General features: G+C 36.2%; 1 protein-coding gene and 1 long non-coding RNA gene across 3 annotated transcripts; one reads left to right on the top strand and one right to left on the bottom strand.

Moving 5' to 3' along the window:
- Positions 1-3,675: 3,675 nt before the first annotated feature.
- On the top strand, positions 3,676-8,053 carry LOC114269396 (acetate--CoA ligase CCL3). Of its 2 annotated transcripts, none has more exons than XM_082875840.1 (3): positions 3,676-3,966; positions 6,019-6,658; positions 6,907-8,053. In XM_082875840.1, the coding sequence occupies exons 2-3, from the start codon at positions 6,125-6,127 to the stop codon at positions 7,801-7,803; spliced, it is 1,431 nt and encodes a 476-aa protein (XP_082731966.1). In that variant the 5' UTR covers positions 3,676-3,966; positions 6,019-6,124; the 3' UTR covers positions 7,804-8,053. The 2 variants fall into 2 exon arrangements, with proteins under 2 accessions (XP_082731966.1, XP_082731965.1); XM_082875839.1 differs by having other exon boundaries at positions 3,677-3,966; positions 6,068-6,658.
- On the bottom strand, positions 7,609-19,745 carry LOC145793157 (uncharacterized). Its single transcript, XR_014333800.1, has 2 exons — positions 19,465-19,745; positions 7,609-9,267 (listed from the first exon to the last, which is right to left on the bottom strand). It is a non-coding gene; the product is annotated as an uncharacterized LOC145793157 (long non-coding RNA).
- Between the last annotated feature and the right edge of the window lie 588 nt (positions 19,746-20,333).

Raw genomic sequence — 20,333 nt, 5'->3', positions numbered from 1 at the left:
CATGTTATATTATGGCTTAAAGTGTTTTAAAGTACATCTTTGCATCATCATTTCATCCTAGGCATTCCTAAGCCTAGTTTAAGGCATCTTTATGAGGATATCGATGTAGAACCACACCGAGTCAAGATAGGGACTAAGTTGTTGATTCCCAAGTGTGTAACTTAGTGTGTGTTCGTTCTGTAACCGTGTAGGGTTGGCACCCGAGGACGCCCACTAACTGCTTATAGCTCAGTGCTCTGTGAGTAACAATATTGTAAAGATATGTTCAATTATGATTATTTTCTGAATGATCAATTGTTCTGCTTACTGAACCGTTATTGTTTAATGAATGAATGTTTGTCCTACTTGTAAACTGTATCCGTGGCATTCATAGTAATTTACTGTTACTGCTACTGTCACAAAGCTATCTGTCGGTTCTCATGTTTGGAACCACTACTGTTACTGTTATGATGGCCATCAACTGACTGTTCGGTCTGTTAAGATCTACTGTGCTGCTTTGCTATGGGATACATCACATATGACTGTTATGGTTTCTAAGTGACTGATATGACTGTTTAATTACTGGAAGGACATTCATTCTTAACCCCTTTACGCATATGTTATTCACTGGGCTTTAGCTCACTATTTATATACATATATAGGTGTCCAGGCACCGGACCGGAACTAGGAGCGTCGGGTTAGCTCTTGTTTTGTCAAGCCAACCACTGTGCCTCACCTCGAGGTTCCAAGTTCGTTCAAGCCACGGCTGTTTTGGGGTGTTCAGATTCACCCTTCTGTTTCTGTTTTGTATTAGATGAATAAGACTTGATTGTACAATTAGTTAGGGATTTGGTCCCTGACATGGATGTTTGTGTATATGTCGCATGTACATATGTTTTGGTTATAAATATGACTTGTTCATGAAAGTCTTTTTGCATTCAGACTGTCACAGCTCATTGGACATTTTTTATTTACTGTTTTGGCTTCCGCAGCCCCTTTACTCTGTATTATTGTCATTACTGTTAAGCAGGCCTTTGGTAATCAGGGATTACTGGCCGGTTACGGTGCTAAACCCATAGGGGCGGGTTTGGATCGTGACACTTATATTTCGCGATTCAGAAACTCGGAGAAAATTTAGAAAAAATCTAGAGAAATTTTACAGAAATCCAGAGAAAATCTCTAAACTGGAATCCAAAGAATTTCTCTGTTTGTTTCAAGGTTTATAAGCTGAATGAAGAAGAGCTCAGATAGGCTGAAGTGACAGATTTGGGTGAGAGAGTATTGTTGGTGGGTATAGATTGCTCCTACTCTTTTCTATTGCAGATTTCGATATATGCAAAGGGATGAATTGTGTTTTCTACTTGGATGAATGTTGCAGTCTGTATGATGAAAACTTTCATGATCAATATGATGAACTTAAGGCATATGGTCAATGTTTATTGAACTGTATTTCTAGTTGAGTTTGATTTTAGTCCTACAAACATTACAGAAGAAGAAGAAGAAAAAGAAGATGATGATGATGACGGAATCATAGAACTCTATGTCCATGGATTTTCTCTCACTTTCTCTCTTTTCTTGGTAAAGTGAATAGAAAGAGCATTTTTGTCTTTTGATGTTAATGTGTTTTTGATCTTGAAAGTGAATTTCTCTGGACTTTTATTTGAGTCCAGAGAAAATTAAAAGCTTGTTATTACAATTCAGAGAAAATTATAATTATTATTTTTCGCCTATTTTTCTTTTGAATTTCTTAGAACTCTTTGATCATATATGGTTTATATAGCTTAATGCACGTTGTGTTGAAGAGCTTGGGAGAGAAGTGCTCATGGAGAGATTGTTTGAAGATGATCAAGTCTGTTGAATTTCTTTGAGAAGTCCAGTCTAGAGAAATTTGGATTTTCAGAATTTCTTTAGAGTTGTAGCTGTGTTTTTTTCTCTTTTCTTTGAGTTGTTGTTGACTCAAGTGAGATCATACGTGGCTAGTTTGTAGTTGTTGTATCTGCTTGTTGTCCAGCTTATTTTAAAAGGGTCAAATCGAGCCATTGATGAGTGGAGTTGATACTGTTATTTCCTCAGGCTACCTCTAGTTAATCATTTGTCTTGTTGTGCATCTGTGTTGATGCTATTAAAGTGATGTTGCTTCTATGACTTTTACGGTGCTGCTACAGCTGCTTATTTGATGTAGAAAAAAGATGCTGATTATGATAAAGGCTATCAAAGAATTTCTCCGGAGAAAGAATTTCTCTAGAGTGGTTTAAATTTTCTCTAGAACGAAGTAGAGAAATTTTGAATTTCTAAGAACAAAGCAACGAAATTTTGAATTTCTCTGGAGTGCTTTGAATTTTCTCTTCATCAGGTAAGAACAAGGCATAAAATTTTTGAAGCCTTATGAATGCACCATGTAATAAATTACAGATTTATAATTTAGAGAAATTCTCAACAATTCAAATTTATAATCCAGAGAAATTCTCAATAATAATGAAGCCTTGTGAACCAGAATTTCTCTATGAAGTCCAGAGAAAATTCATCTAAAGAAATTCTCTATGAACCAGAATTTCTCTGTGAAATCCAGAGAAAATTCATCTAGAGAAATTCTGTATGAACCAGAATTTCTCTGTGAAATCCAGAGAAAATTCATCTAGAAAAATTCCCAGGATCGAATTTTCTCTAGATCGATATTGAGAGACCTTAGACATTATGAAAATATTGAATATTCTTTATGCTATAAAATCTTAATATTAGGGATTTTAAAAAAAATCTCCAAATTTCATTGAAAACAAAAAACTATGAAAAATAAAAAGTAGAATTTTCTGAAAAGTATTTTATGGAAACCAAAATCAAATAAGCTTGTATTCTACAAACGCCACTGTTATAATTTGAATAGTTTGTTTTGTAAATTTTTTATGTATATTATTTATGTAAAATATTAAATTGATTCAAAAATCATAACAAGTTCCATTTGTTATGTCTATCACTAAAAAATATATAATTTATTTTTAAAAATACATTTATTATATATATTTTAAAAATAAATATAATAAAATAAATAAGTTACGATAATTAAATTAACTTAATTTAATTTTTTTTAATGTACATAACCTATACAAAACAAAAATGAACTAAATTATAATATAACTTACAAGTAGAACAATGTAAAATATCATCTAATCTACCAAAATAAACCAAATCTCACTGATCTATTCATTAATTGCGGATTAAATTTTGAAATATATAATCTATCTTTGAAATTATTCTACTCTGCTATAATTAATATATATATTTTTTTAACTTCTAATGAAATATCAAAATAAAAATAAATATAAAAGAGATTTACAATGTGAAATTTATTACAAATTAATAATTATATATATGAAAATATTATAAAATTATTTTATATTATATATATAAATTATTATATAAATTAATATTATACATAATATAAATATTTAATAATATTTTTTAATCAACTAATAAATTAAAACCATGAAAACATTCAAAACGTGAGATAATTATTTACCAATCCATTATTCAACATTTAATTTATAATTTTACTTTTCAAACAATTGAAGAGTTGACTTTCTCACAATTATGGGAATGTAGCGTTTTAGAGATAGTTAAAAGTTTATTTTTTAAAAAAAACATGTAAATAATATAAAAAATAATATAATTTAAAATAAATTAAAAGTGAATAATCACTTCTAAGTCAACGCAAAAGAGGCCGTGAGCAAAATACACCTTATGTAATGTATGATATCGAGAGAGAGAGAGCAGAAAATGGCGGTGGAGAGAGACATAGACGATCTACCAAAGAACGCAGCGAACTACACTGCATTGACGCCATTGTGGTTTCTAGAGAGGGCTGCTCTGGTTCATCCCAACCGCAAATCGGTTGTCCATGGATCTCTGCACTACACCTGGCACCACACCTACCTCCGTTGCCGTCGATTAGCCTCCTCTCTCTCCCGCCGCTCCATCGGCTTCGGTAACACGGTAATTTTATCTATCTCCTCCTCTCAACTCAACCTGACTTCTCCCGTTTCAGCATCCGTTTGGTTACTGGGAAACGGTGAGAAAATGTGTAAACAAAAGAAAGAGAAGATAATTCTGACGATTACATTTATTATCGTATATTTAGAGAACGAGCTACTGATTTTATTATTTCTGGACAAAGTTATACTTACCTTACCTCTCGAACTGTATTCTTCCGTTTTAGCATCCGTTTGGTTACTGAGAAAAGCTGAGAAACTGTGGAAATAAAATATATAGAAGAAAATTTCGAGGATTACATTTCTTTTCGTATTTTTTTCCGGAAAATGTATAACTCATCTCAATTAATCCAAATTGTTGAATCTGGCTCTCTCGACTGTTCTGTTTTGTTCTTCTATTAATAAAAATTTATAGATTGAGGTACTGATTGTATTGCCTCTTATTTCTGGATAAAGTTGAACATTTGGATGAAATTTGACATCCTGAACTCTGTTTTTAATATGAAACCTGTCAATTTGTGGAGTTTTGATGAAATGTAAAATTAGCAGTGGATTAGATTATGTTATTCGTCTGATGTTATACATGTATGTGTACATTTGTAAATATAATTATACAAGATATGTTTCTGTATATATTCATATTCTTTAAGTTGGATTTGTCACCGCTTTTGTTGGCCGATTGGGCTCTCTGATGATAAAATATGTTGATTAAGCACTTGTTAGTTGTATTAATAATTCTTTAATTTTTATTTTGTGTATTTATTCATTTTCTCTAAGTTGTATTTGGTACCGCTTTTGTTGGATGATTGGGCTGGAATGATAAAATATCTTAGATAAGCACTTTTCAATGGTATTAATAATTCTATTATTGATTGCCAAATCTGACCGTTGAGGCTCGAGGGTGACTGAATATTGACTTCTCTGGGTTCTGATGTAATTATAGAGCAATGTATAAAATTATGTCAGTAACAAGCACATGTTAGGCATATAAATAATTCTATTATTGGTTGCAAAATTTTATCTTCGAGGAGGGTGGCTAATAGTTAAATATTGATTCAGTGTTAAGGGATGTAAAGTTTGAGTAGAATAATAGAGTGGGATCGTTTTCAGATTCTGGGGAATAAGTTATTCTTGTTAACTAGTGTGCTATGAATATTGCTAAGTTCACTAAATTAATATTATTATTGATTTTGTTATCTTTTATTTTTTATCACTTTTGACAAGCTATTAACAACGAAGAATGATATTATGATGATTTTGGAGATGTGGGACATGTTAATTGGAGATGGTATAGGGGCCCAGCTATAACAAAATTAATATTATTCAGAGAGAACAATGCAAAAACAGTCCCATTTCTTCTTCTCAAGCACCAGATGTACTACAGTCTTATGACTGTTCTTCCAAGTACTACCACCAAACATCAAGGAGACAACAATTCATAATATAACACAACTTAATAGAGAACCTCCTCCAATTTGAGTTTTGATACCTTGTTAAGTTGGCAATTGTTCCCTAAGTTTAAGCTGTTAAAAAATAGGCCCAACAATATATGTCGAGCTATGCAACGCCAATGAAGCCACTTTGGCAACCACATAGCATTAATATGGTACCTGCAAGATGTCTGTATTGAGAGGAAGTGGTTGCCCATAGGTACATTAATGTGGACATCTTGGGTTTAGGGTTTAGGGTTCAGTTGCCCACTGCCTTTCACCAATATAAGTATGTGTTCAAGCTTACTAACAATCTTTTCATTATCATTTCCCTCAATCTAGGCATCATGGCTTTACACCATTCTGATGCAGTGCATTTCAACCTCAATGCATCTGTGACTTCTTTAGTATTATTAGACTATTTCTTCATCCATTTTCCAATTCAAAGATATGGAACGAAAGTGATGATATTGGCAAGCTAGAGAACCAGACCAAATCACCTGAGTTCTTCTAATTATCTACTGAAATTGAAATAGTTGTCTTCAAGGGTAGTACATGTAAGAAATAATGGTATTGGCAATAATGCTGCATAAAAGGGACTTATGTACTTGTTAATGTTGTTTCAGCTGGTTGGCGCTTTCCAGCTTACTCTTCACTTCTAATATATGCTGGCAGGTGGCAGTCATTGCACCAAACATTCCAGCTCTCTATGAAGCTCATTTTGGAGTTCCGATGGCTGGAGCTGTTATAAACCCTGTCAACATTCGGCTCAATGCATCAACTGTTGCTTTTCTCTTAGAACATTCATCATCTTCTGTTGTAATGGTGGATCAAGAGTTTTTTCCCTTGGCAGAGGAAGCTTTGAAAATTTGGCAAGAGAAAAAGAAAAGCAGTTTTAAGCCTCCACTGCTGATTGTCATAGCTGATGAAAGCTGTGATCCAAAGTCACTCAAATATGCTTTAGGAAGAGGGGCAATTGAATATGAAAAGTTCCTGGAAACTGGTGACCCTGAGTTTGCTTGGAAACCACCACAGGATGAATGGCATAGTATTTCTTTGGGATACACTTCTGGTACCACAGCCAGCCCAAAAGGGGTAGTGTTGCACCATCGCGGAGCATATCTCATGTCTTTGAGTGGTGCTCTAGTATGGGGGATGAATGAAGGAGCCATATACCTATGGACTTTACCCCTGTTTCATTGTAATGGTTGGTGTTACACTTGGACACTTGCAGCTGTTTGTGGGACTAACATATGCCTTCGACAGGTAACTCCGTGATTCAACTACTTATATGACCTTTTGATCTTGATCTGTTATTTATTTATTTTATTTATTTTAAAGAAAAAGATGAAGGAGAATATTGATGCAATTGTAGATTCCATGCTGTTGGACTTCTGCTTTTCCTCTAATTACAGGCTATCACAATTGTAGATTCCATCACTTTCTCTTTTTACAAGCTAGTTGCTCACTTCACATATTCATTCTCCTTGACCATGTTCATTGCATTTATACAGGTCACAGCGAAGGCGGTTTATTCAGCCATTGCCAAACATGGGGTGACCCATTTCTGTGCTGCACCTGTTGTGCTCAATACAATAGTAAATGCTTCACCAGATGAAACAATCGTTCCCCTGCCTCGTGTTGTCCATGTAATGACAGCTGGTGCTGCCCCGCCCCCTCCTGTTCTGTTTGCAATGTCCCAATGTGGCTTCCGTGTCACCCACACTTATGGCCTTTCAGAAACCTATGGACCCTCCACTGTCTGTGCATGGAAGCCTGAATGGGACTCGCTTCCCCAGGAAACTCAAGCCCGGCTTAATGCCCGCCAAGGCATCCGATATATCGGCTTGGAGGGCCTCAATATTGTCAACACCCAAAATATGATCCCGGTACCAGCTGATGGAACTACTGTCGGGGAGATTGTGATGCGAGGTAATGCTGTAATGAAGGGATACTTGAAAAATCCTAAAGCAAATGCTGAGGCTTTTGCGAATGGCTGGTTTCACTCTGGGGACCTCGGCATAAAGCATCCAGATGGGTATATAGAGATTAAGGACAGATCGAAGGATATTATAATATCTGGAGGCGAAAACATTAGTAGTGTGGAGATTGAAAATTCACTATATTTACACCCTGTGGTTTTAGAGGCATCAGTGGTGGCAAGGCCAGATGAGCGGTGGGGAGAGTCGCCTTGTGCTTTTGTGACATTGAAGCCAGGGGTAAACAAATCCAACGAACAGCGCTTGGCAGAGGACATAATGAAGTTCTGTCGTTCTAAGATGCCTGCTTATTGGGTTCCAAAATCAGTAGTGTTTGGACCTCTGCCAAAGACATCTACTGGGAAGGTACAGAAGCACCTACTGAGGGCCAAGGCAAAGGAGATGGGTCCTCTCAAAATGAGTAGGTTATAATCATACAGCGGGTATGTGACTAATGGATTCAAGTCACGAAAACTACCTCTGGAATCAATGTTTTAACAAGAGTCTAGTGCATTGAGTTCTCACGCAATGACTAATAGAAAGAGGCATCTTCATGGTGCCTGTTTATTGCTGTTTTCTTCTTTTTCCACGCAGGTGTATGTGAGCCCTTCTGCTGTTGTTATGTAAAATGGATTAATTTAAAATTGTGGTACTTAATAATATTGTCCATCTGTTCATATAATGAATATAGTATGTATGATTAGGACAAAGACTCTTCCCAAGGATTGAGGTCAGTGTGCACGTAATGAAGCTTATAGTATGTACGTTTTACAATCACAACCCTCAAAATTGAATTTGATTCTGTCCTGAAAAAGAAAACATGAGAAATATTTTGAGGTATGCTACAAATTTGTTACACTTACCGAGGGTTAGATCAATTTTCCATGTGATCTCAAACTCACGAATTCAGTAACAAAAGCCGTCACAATTTGAGTTTCAACTTGGATTGTGTTTGGTAGACGAATTTAGAAGAAGAAATGACAAATATAAATCAAACGTAAATGAAATTTAATTATATTTCATTCAGAATTGATTTGCTTTTGCTTTTTTTCTTTCAATTTTGTAAACCAAACACAGCGGTCTTATAAGCACCAAAGAGCCCCAAGTTTCTATGCTTGAGGTCTGTGCAACTGAACCAACATACTGAGATGCCTTTATGAAATGGTATTGAAGTCTCACACATGTATTGTAGCAATGTGGGACTCTTGCAAAACAGATTTCAATATTTACAGATTTTCATTTTTACATCAAATCTTTTTTTTTTAAATTTACAGATTTTCATTTTTACATCAAATCTTTTTTTAAAAAATTTAACATAAATTTGATGTTATATATATATATATATATGTACATCGGTTTAGAATTTGAAGTGTTAGGAATGTACATATATTTGGAATATAGAGGGTGTTTTAAAAAAAATTAAATTTATAAGTGGCTGTGCTCAAAATGTAAGTTTAATATGTTTGTAATTAGAAACTCCAAACTCACAGTTTACCATAGTATCTAATATGCTGTGTTGACAATTATTGAATTCATTTTGAGTGAAACTTGCATTCTGCCATGATGAATGTATTGGACAATTCTCACTGTATTCGAAGAATTAAAGAAATAAGAGAAACTGTTTGATTACAAAAATCAAAATAGTATATAAAATAAAATAAAACAACAGATTCTTATCTTGTTATAAAAAAACAAAATCAAAATTTGATAAAAAAATAAAACATAAAGTAAATTAATTATTTACCTTATTAACTTTCTCGAATAAAATTTTGATCAAGTCCAGTGTTTAATACTGTGCCTTTAAGATAGATTCGTCCTCTCCACGGTGCTTTCAGATTATGGATGTTTATCTCCCAGGATAAAATGATCAACAGCAAACAGTAGGAGCACTACAAACTGTTTGCACAACGAACACACTTTGTGTTTATATTCTTTCTCATAGGAGAATAATGCAGCAAAATGCAGAGAGAACAATTGCAAGATTGAGGACGAAAATTTTAAGTGAAAAATCAAATGAGGGATTTGTCTATATAAATGTGCAAAGATGGTTGTTCGGTTTGAATTCAACAGGTAGCAGATCTGTTTGAACAGGTACTGTAGCTATTAGGCACTGTTTGAACAGATACAACCTGTTTGGTTTGAATTTTGAACAGATAATTGAATCTGTTCGGTTTATATTGGACATATATGGACCTGTTTGGGTGTAGGAATAATCTGGACACCATTTCGGAATTGTTTTCAAAATTTAAATTCAAAAAAGGTAAGAATTTAATTTTAGAAAAATAAAAATCCAAAATGTTTTTGGTCCAAAAAGATAAGCATTGGGCTGGACAAGCCCAACCTAACCTCACACCACACACCTGCCCGACTGGCAGCAACGGCGCGCGCGTGTTTATTTTAGGTAGCCCACTTTGTCCATAACTTGACCCTTCCACAAAACTTGGGTACTCCTTAGGGCCCTCCCCAAGTTGCAAACCCATGCCTTATAAACCCACAAAAGTTTGCCCACCAAACCAATGTGGGACAAACCTTTAAGGAAACTTCACCAATATACCATTTCCATGAAGCTCACTTTGACTTTAATTTTTCATTCACCTGATAATGGTTTTGAGCAACCAAATATAATACGTGAATCACAACATGGCATAGAACGTGTTACCACTTAGATCTGCCAACTTTGGCGCATGGGTCCCACCTAAAAATTAGACCAAAGTTGAGGAAAAATCTGATGTTTCCAAGACCATTTCTTACAATCCCTTACATGAATGAAATTTGATGACAACGAAAATGCAGAATTTGTCAAAAGAGTATAAATGGAAAATATCTTACATCAGGATAGGTAGCTTTCGGCCTTGAACCTTCCCTAGTGATAACCTATCAGACTTACTAGCTAACCAATGGACGCGATACCTTGAATTGTTCAGCCGTTTATGTAAGCCAAGACAATAGATTTCACACAAAATATCTTTTGACACATCGTGGTTCTCATAGTTGTGTTCATTTTGGCCTTGAACGCTCCTTGTTATTCATGAGTGCTTCTAGAGAATTTAGTCTCTTTATTCTCATAGAACCAGTCCCAGTTCGACACTCATATAGGTGATTCTTATTGTGAGTATCTCTTATACTCTTCTAGATTTTTATACCTAATCAAGATATAAATAATCATTAAAAGCAAAGTTTATCCTTAAACCTCTGCATACAACACATGTTGCAGATATCACTCTCACCATAGGAATGGGTTGGGAATTTTTAATCCCTTAGTGATTTCTGGCGAGCCACACATAACTTAGTCGTCCCTTTGAATTTAGTTCTTGGGATCTCTAGTCTTTAAGTAGGGTTACCATTATGATGACTCTTATGTAATAGGCTTTAATTCCATCCCCTTTGATGAACTATACACTTGCTCTTTTGTCAAACCTTTTGTTAACGGATCTACAATATTCTCCTTAGATTTTATATAATCTATTGAGATTATTCTATTTGAGAGTAACTGCCTTACGGTATTATGTCGATGACGAATGTGTTGAGACTTACCATTTTACATATGACTTTGTGCCCTGCCTATTGCAGATTGACTATCACAATCAATGCAAATAGCTGGCACAGGTTTTGGCCACATTAGAATGTCTTCTAGGTATTGGAGAAAGCCAGTCTGCTTCTTCTCCTGCTTTGTCTAAAGCAATGAACTTAGATTCCATTGTGGATCGTGTGATGTATGTTTGTTTCATGGATTTCCAAGAAACAACAGCGCCACCTAGAGTAAAGACATATCCACCAGTAGATTTTGAATATTTAGTATCCGATATCCAATTTGCATCACAATAGCCTTCCAGTACTGTAGGATATCGAGTAAAGTTCAAACCATGATCACAAGTAAATCTTAGATATTTAAGAACCGGAATGATTGTTTTCCAATGGTCTTCTCCAGGGTTACTAGTGTACCTACTCAATTTACTGACGGCATAAGCTATATCAGAACAAGTGAAATTCATTAGGTACATTAGGCTTTCAATGATTTGGAAATATTTTAGTTGAGACACCGCATCACTTTTATTTTTTGATAAATAAAGACTGATGTCTACAGGTGTTCTAGCTATATTCATATCATCCTTGATATAATTACCAAGAATTTTCCCAATATAATGAAATTGAGATAATGCATATCCATCAGATGTTTTAGTAATTTTCATTCATAATATAACATCTACTACCCCCGTTTCTTTCATATCAAATCTTTTGTTCAATATTTGTTTAGTTAATTTGATCATGTTTTGACTGCTTCCAATAATAAGCATGTTATCCACATAAAGACAAACGATGACATAACCATTGTTAGTGTTTTTAACATAGACGCACTTGTTACATTCGTTTATCTTAAACCCATTAGTAAACATAGCATGATCAAATTTTTCATGCCATTACTTAGGGGCTTGTTTTAATCCATAAAGAGATTTTACAAGCCGACAAACTTTCTTTTCTTGCCCTGGTACTACAACCTTTTCGGGTTGCTCCATATAGATCTCTTCATTTAAATCGCTATTTAAGAAAGCTGTATTGACATCCATTTAATGTATCTCTAGATTATACAACACTGCTATAGCAATAAGCATGCGACTGAATGTTATTCTTGTCACAGGGGAATATCTGTCAAAATAGTCCAGACCTTCCTTTTGTCAGTAACCTTTTAGCACAAGTCTTACTTTATACTTGTCTATTGAACCATCTGCTTTCATTTTTTTCTTGAATATCCATTTATATCCAAGAGGTTTAGAACTGGGTGGAAGATCCACTAATTCCCAAGTATGATTTTGTACAATGGATTCTGAGAGGGTAATTTATATGGATAAATTAGGCCGCGCAAAGGACCGGGTTATGGGCCGTAATAAGGGCTTCAGTAGCTCAATCTTGCGCAGGCTAACATCAATCAAATCGGCTGTGTTGCCAAGGCTTCGACCTAACTGTCCATAAGGAAGCCTTGTAGCCGACCGAGGTACTCATTAGTGGCGAGAGTCGAGCTAAGTTTAGCTCGGCCGAGCGCTATCTACATCATTATTTTGTCGAGAGCACGGCAGAGACAAGCTAGCTCGGTTAAACCACACCAACTTAGCTGAGGTAAAAACCATCTCACTTGGTTAGCAGTGAGTAGGGAGTTATTAGGATAGGCATTATCCTTGGGAGTGTGATTTCTAGGAAGACTTTTATAATGAGAGTTGGAGTCGTACTAGGATTGTGTCAAGCGAAATCTACAAAAGCTCATGACAGGACCTATGTACAGATATCATAATTCTGACTCTCAAATACACAGAGCTTTTGTGTCTATTATCTGTTTTGCTGACTTAGGCATCAGAGAGGTTTCTGGCACACTCTCGCCAGCTAGCTCACGTTTGTGTTTTCAGGTGGCAAAGCGACAACATTTGGAGGAGTGCAAACTTGATCAACAGGATTATACGAGAAGATTATTTCTGTGCTCGTACAATTGGCGCCGTCTGTGAGAAGTCACAAAAAAAACAAACCTTTTGATTAAGTTTCCTCTATTAGTTAAAATCCATGGCGCACAATGAAGACTGACCACATTCTGTTATTGATAGACAAACCCCGAAAGGAGGTGGAATGCGCGAAGGTTTACCTTTTATCCTACATATGGCAGAATTAGATCCTTAGCGACGAAACCTATGGAGAGACACACGAGAAAGACAGGGTTCAAGCCCTCGTCACTCTCAGAGCCCTAACAGGCAGAGGTAGATGATAGATCCTCAGGTTCTAGAGGATCGCGTAAGGGAGCAAGACGAATTGATACAGAGGATGGCGGCAGACATAGAGACAATGAAGAGCCAGATAAAAGGCAAAGGGGTGGCAACAGAAGAAGGGCGCAAAGGCAACGCACTCTTGCCACTTAGAAGATCGTGACAGGCAAGTCACACCATCACAAGCTGAAAGCAGAAGCCTCAGGACAAACGACATGCAATCAAGGACTTTCAGGACTCGTTACTCCAGGTTTGAGAGAACGAGGACTAAAAGGTCTTATACGGAGGGAAACAGTTATCGACCCTCACATTCGTACCAAACAACAACTAGGCACACAGAGTTGCCTAGGTCGGCAGACCTGTGTACAATGCTACAGGAAAGGTCTCGAAGGAGACAAGACGCCCAGGCTCACGACCCCCGTAGAGTCTCAACGCTGCAACGGTTGGCTCCTAGAACACATGGGAGTGTCAAAGTTAGGATACCAGAACCACACCTTGCCTATGAACCTGCAGACAAAGCGTTAGCGAGGTTGTAGAGCTCGTCGTTCGTTCCGGCGATAGAGAACACAACATTACCCTTAGGCTTCCACCAGCCAAAATTCACTATTTATGAGGGGAAGTTAGACCCCTACATGCACTTGAGCCACTTCTGCCAGGTTATGGCCGTGTATCGGCGAAATGAGGCTCTAATGTATATCCTGTTTCCTTCCAACCTTGGCGACCTAGGTTTAACATGGTTTTAGAGGTTACCAGAAGGTAGTATAGCTTCATGGGCACAACTAGTGGAGGCATTTATGACCAGATTCAGAACGAACACCAAGACGCCAGTAGAGATTGACCAGCTTCTCTTCATAAACATGGGCGAGAAGGAAACATTGAGGTCTTACAATAATCGGTATTGGGAGACTTTAATCAGATTGGAGATTGTCCCACAAACCTAGCTATCGCACAGTACAAATGAGGTTTGTCGGCTGGAAATAAATTGAGGGATTCAATGATGATAACGTCGCCCCTCACAATGGAGGCCCTAATGGAAAGAGTGCATCAGCATATTCCGGTAGAATAAGATATCATGCGCACCAAAGCAAAAGTTGGCACAACAGCGATGTCAGACAAAAAACTTGTGGCAAAAGTTAACACGGTCGGGTGGGAAGAACAATTAAGCAAAAATGGGCGAGGCAGACGAACCAACAAATAGGACCCCCAATCAAGGAAGTTGAGAGTTTGCACTGCCATCACCACGGTATTCAATAAACCTATCTACCGGATTCTTAGCGAGATACGCGATGAACCCTTTATTTGGCGACCAACCAAGTTGAGAGAAGTGCAAAAGGGCTACGATGATAGGTACCGTTGCACATTCTATGATGAAAAGGGGCACCAAACTGAAAACTGTACGCCATTAAGGCAACATATGGAGGAGTTAGTGGCCGCAGGCCACCTGGACTAATATATTGAAGGAGGAATGCAGCCAGCCCCCCAAGACCACAATAGGCCAGATGGGATGCCGGTCGACGGTCCGCCCCAAGGCATAATCAATGTAATAAATGGGATCATTGAACCTGAACGAGTATGTGACCTCAGAGGGATGACCAAAAAGGTTGAGCACATAAGGGAGGTACTAAGTGCACAATCTACTGTGAAAAGGGAAAAAAAATGGAGGCAACGAACATCATCACCTTTTCTGACAAAGACTTAGCAAGGTTGCAAAGCCCTCACAACGACGCACTAGTGGTTACTCTGCGAGTCAAGAATTTCAACATCAAGCGGATCCTAATTGACCAAGGGAGTTCAAGCGAGATAATGTACTACGAGACCTTCAAGCAACTAAAATTGGAGGAAAAGACTTGGCACCCACAACATCTCCCCTAGTCGGCTTCAACTCAATGCCAGAATGGCCAATTGGCAAGATAATTCTGCCAGTCAAGGTAGGATCGATAACAAAACAGGTGAAATTTTAGATATTGAAAGTCCCTTCCACTTACAACATAATCTTGGGAAGATCATGGTTGCAAACCATGCGAGCGGTGGCATCGACCTACCATTAGGTGTTATGGTTCCCCAACGAAACCGGAATGATTGAAGAAGTCTTAGGAGACCAAATCATGTCCAAATAGTGCTTCGTTACAGTAAACAGCAGCCAGGCAGCTGCAAAAAGGTTTGTACAAATGGAAGAAGAGCCAAAAAGCAACGAGTTGTTTGCAAAAGTCGGCAAAGTAGCCGAATAGAAGGTAATGGAAGACTTGGTAGAGGTAAGGATAGATGGGAAAAACCCAGAGAAGTTCTTTTTGCTCGGCTCGTCTCTGTCTAGCACCGAGAGAATAGAGATCATGGAATTTTTTACCTCTAACATCGAAGTGTTCGCCTAGACGCCGTATGACATGCCTGACATTAACTCCAATTTCATCTGCCATCAACTCAATATCCACCCAACCACCAGACCAATTATACAACGAACTCGCCAATCGGCATTCCACCACACAGAAATAGTGGCAGAAGAAGTGGGAAACCTGCTGGAAGCAGAGGCAATCAGAGAAGTACACTATCCCATGTGGATTTCCAACACGGTAGTGGTACAAAAAAAAAATAGCAAATAGCATGTTTGCGTGGACTACAAAATAGTCAACAAAGCATACCTGAAAAACAGTTTTCCTCTACCATGAATAGACCGACTGGTGGACCTAACTGCAAGGCATAACCGACTTAACTTTCTTGATGCGTATCGCAGTTACCATCAGATCGCTATGTATAAACTGGACCAAGAGGTCACATCATTTACATCTCCCAGGGGATTATATTATTACAAGGTTATGCTCTTTGGCCTAAAAACTGCTGGGGCAACATTCCAACGAATGATCACCAAAATGTTTGAGCCATTGTTAAGTAAAACAATGGAAGTTTACGTAGATGATATGGTGGTCAAAAGTAAAAATGAAGGGGACCATCTTAAGAACCTAGACGAGATGTTTCAAATTTTGAAGTCCCACAAGTTGCGATTGAACGCATCCAAGTGCGCGTTCGGCGTGGGGTTTGGAAAATTCCTGGGCTTTCTAGTAACCAATCGGGGTATAGAAACTGATCCATCTCAGATCAAAGCCATCCAAGATCTTGAGAGGCCCAACACAGTCAAGGAGGTACAGCATCTCACTAGCCTTGCAACTGCTCTGAACTGATTCATAAGTCGGTCATCAGATAGATATCAACCGTTCTTCCAGGCACTGAAGGCCAAGTTTGAGTGGGATGACGAGTGCGACCGCGCTTTGGAAAGCCTCAAAGAATACATGGCCTCTCCACCATTGTTGGTAACCCCAATACCAAGGGAGGAACTCTTTTTGTACTTAACAGTTTCCCAACATGCAGTTAGCGTAGTGTTGCTACGGGCTGAGAGCATATCATACCTGCCTATCTTTTATGTTAGCATGACATTGCTGGGCACCGAAACAAGGTACCTACCGTTGGAGAAGTTGGCCTTAGCTTTAATAATGGCTTCCAGAAAATTGTCGCATTACTTCCATGCCCACACTGTGATTATTTTAATAGCCTTCCGATTAAAAGCCTTGTTTGAGAGAGCGGATTTCTCTGGACGAATTTTGAAATGGGCAATTGAGTTAGGGAAGTTCGACATTAAGTTTCGGCCAAGAACCGCAATAAAGGCACAAGCTTTAGCAGACTTCGTGGCTGAATTTTCCCTAGGAAGCCATCAGGTTTGCCCAATCGACTTAACCGGGAAAAGGGGGAAGATGTCATAGGGATAGCGCAACCCCCATAGCAGGGCACCCAACTGCATAACAAACCGTTCACCCTTTCAGAAAGGGAAGAAAAAGCAACTTGTAGTACGACAAGCAAACACCCGGCTGAAAGTCCAGTCCTAAATAGTGAGGACCAGATCATAACGACAAACATCAACTTTGACGAAAATAGTGTCGGCGGCGAAACCCTTAATCCTAAGGCGTTATCAGATCCCTTAATTTGCGGGAAGTTATTTGTAAGAGAGATGTGGAAGCTCTTCGTTGATTGTCACGCCCTGTATTTTATCACTCAGATAACATTACCAATATTCATTAATTAAGTCCATTTACAAATAACATTTCATCCTTGGGTGAAATGATGAATAATTAAATATACATATTCCCTCTCATTATACAACAATGACATTTACATGCGAATAAAAGAAATGCTCTCAGGCTTATAATAAAAGAGATGACACTACTCTTTATAAAAAAAATAACACTAAGCCAAACAACAAATAAAGTAGTATAATCCATCACTACATTGCACTTATGAAATGGTAAAACCCATCGTTTGATCTTCAAATCCGAAAAACATTCTCTGTACACATGTACAGGCAGGGGGTGAGCAAAACCACTAGCTCACCAAGCAATCTCATATTAAAACATTAGAAAATATGCGGGTACCAAAATACTCGTACATATACATGAAATCATATCATGTCAAAACCATATGATTTTATTACATAATCTTTTAAATCCAATTTATTTAATTAACCACAACAAGTTAACTTAAATAAATAAACATGTTTAAATAGCAACATGACATCCTTTTCAATTCATTCAATTATCTCATTATCAATTGAATCAAATAATTAAACAATTCATCAAATCCATTTTATACAGTCTTATGAGATGAATGCATATGTCATGTCATGCTCAAAATATTTTTCTCATCTTTTGAAAATCTTACGCACAATGCCAATTTGAAAACACATTAAGCCAACAATTTCAATAAAATTCTAAGATGGTAAATACAATTCAGATAATCCCTAGGCTGGTGTCTGCAAGTAGACTATACAAGTACTACCAATTTGTCATTTTTACCAGTATTAACTGGAAGGCTCGACACTTGTAATTCGTCATTTTTACCAGTATTAACTGGAAGGCTCGACACCTAGCCGCGCGGTTTCTGGTCTTTCACAATGGACACTCAGGCCAACTTAACCAATATCAAATTACACCCCCTAGCCAGACTTACCATTGTATTTACCCAAAACAATTCAAAATGATCTTGTCTCACTAAAAACAATTCATTTCTTAAAACAATAGTTTTCAATTGCAATTCGAAATCCATGATAACAATGAAATGAAATGGCAATGCAATATGTAACAATGCATTAGAATAGTTCCAATTTCAATTCCACCACACAATGCTCCATTGTGATCAAATTCCATATCTCTATCAATGTAATATCATAATACAATTCCAAGAGATAATTCAACAATATCCACATTCATATAGTCTCCACAAGTTAATCAACATTCCCAATTTAGTCATGTCAAGACAATTCTATAGCAAACTATATATCAAACTTTCCATTGTTTGGACTCACACAAAACCTTAAATCAATTTTTGTTTCACCTCAATCACGATAACCAAAATGATTTTCACCAAATCCCATACTTATTGAATATTACCATTTTCATCCTACTATATTAAAAGTTATGATATAATCTCAATAACACACTTTTATCATAAACGATACAAAATATTAACCAAACTAATTTAATCCATCAAATTAGTAAGTTCATTATATTCACAAATTTTCAAAATAAATTATATCAAACCTAACTTAACATGTCTCATCTTTTAAACATAGTCATATGTCATGCCAAGCTACTTAAATAGTTCATTTTTCTCTCAAATCTCTACAAATAACAATTTTCACAAGTTTTCTAAAATTAACTAATTAACATGATATTTATATCAAAAATTATGAAATATACCCAAGAGTAACATTTTCAAGGTTATGAGTTCAAAAGTCCTATTTCACATTTTTCATTTTCACAAAAAAAAAAAAAAAAAAAAAAAAAAATGAACACAACTTAATCATCAACATATCATCTTCATAAAGTTTCATGAATATAATACTTTTAAAGTTTTTAATCCCAAAACAACTCTATAATCCTAACTTAACAATTTACATAATATTCCTCAACATCAATTTATTTTTATCAAAAATAAATTCCAAATCAAAGATAAAAAAAATATTTCAACTTTATATTTCTCAAAATAAATCATCTAATCATAATATGATGTAAATACAATCATATAACCTTTAAATTTTATTTTCAGATTTTTTTTACAAAATTAACAACACAAAATGATTTTTCCAAAATCAATCTCAAAATGCCAACATTCTTAACATTTCATCATAATTTTTCTTCCAAAAATTACCAAACAAAAATTTGAAAATTATATATATATATATATATGCAATATCTCTTAAAATGACATATTCTCTCAAAATAACCCTAACATAACTTTAATGTAAAAATATGAAGAAAGTCCCTACCTCAAATAATGAAGAAAAGCAAATCTGGAAGGCAAATCTTACCCGATTATGAATCCGTGACTACCATTGCGAAGATCACAACGATTTCTCCGACTTTCATTTATAATGCTTTAACAAAATCTCACTCTAAAGACTTCCATTTGGAGCTCAAAGATTAAGCAACAATGGAGAATAAAGAAAGAGGGGGAGAGAGAGAGAGAGAGAGAGAGAGAGAGAGATACATGCTGGGAGAAAAGAATGAGAAAGCCAAGCTCTCTGCACAACAAAGAGCAAAGCAAAAAGGAGGGGAAAATGAGAGAGACATGAGGGGACAACCCCATGTGGGTTTGGCTTTCCAAAAGAAAAAAAAAATGGTTTCCCCAAAATAAATTTTTTTTTGTAATAATACCTCAAAATTTTATAATATAAATTATAAAATGATATAATTTTTCTCACCACAAAATATAACATTTTTGTACACCACAAAATATAATATTTTGCTCTCTACGAAATATACACATTGCATTCTTTATAAAATATGTAACTTTTTACCATATGGTACACACCATAAAATCAACTATCAAATATTTATTATAACCCCTATATAATAAATAATAACAACTCCCAATGTAGTTACTACCAATCACATAATTAAAAAGGCCCAAACAGTTAAACATATCTCAAGTCATGGCCTAAATACCCAAAACTTAATATCAAATTCTGTTGTATACTAGACCGAACACCGATCAGTTCACGAATTTTTATAAAATAAATATTCATCAATAAATTCTGAAATGTTTACCCAACGTGCTAGACTTATATGGGAACAACATATAAAAATTTCATAATTTTTTGAGATCGGAAACTATTTTTAAAAAATACAAAACCAAACTGTTTCCACACAAAATTTACACAACAATCAAATTCAAAAA

Source organism: Camellia sinensis, chromosome 6 (assembly GCF_055761805.1).
Source record: "Camellia sinensis isolate YWXY chromosome 6, ASM5576180v1, whole genome shotgun sequence".
NCBI lineage: Eukaryota > Viridiplantae > Streptophyta > Magnoliopsida > Ericales > Theaceae > Camellia > Camellia sinensis.
This window is presented reverse-complemented; position numbering and strand designations above follow the sequence as displayed.

Coding starts and splice junctions, on each gene's coding strand:
- LOC114269396 (XM_082875839.1), top strand. CDS start 3,724: ATGATATCGAGAGAGAGAGAGCAGAAAATGGCGGTGGAGAGAGACATA. Junction 3,967..6,067: donor CCATCGGCTTCGGTAACACG/GTAATTTTATCT, acceptor ATATGCTGGCAG/GTGGCAGTCATTGCACCAAA. Junction 6,659..6,906: donor CTAACATATGCCTTCGACAG/GTAACTCCGTGA, acceptor GCATTTATACAG/GTCACAGCGAAGGCGGTTTA.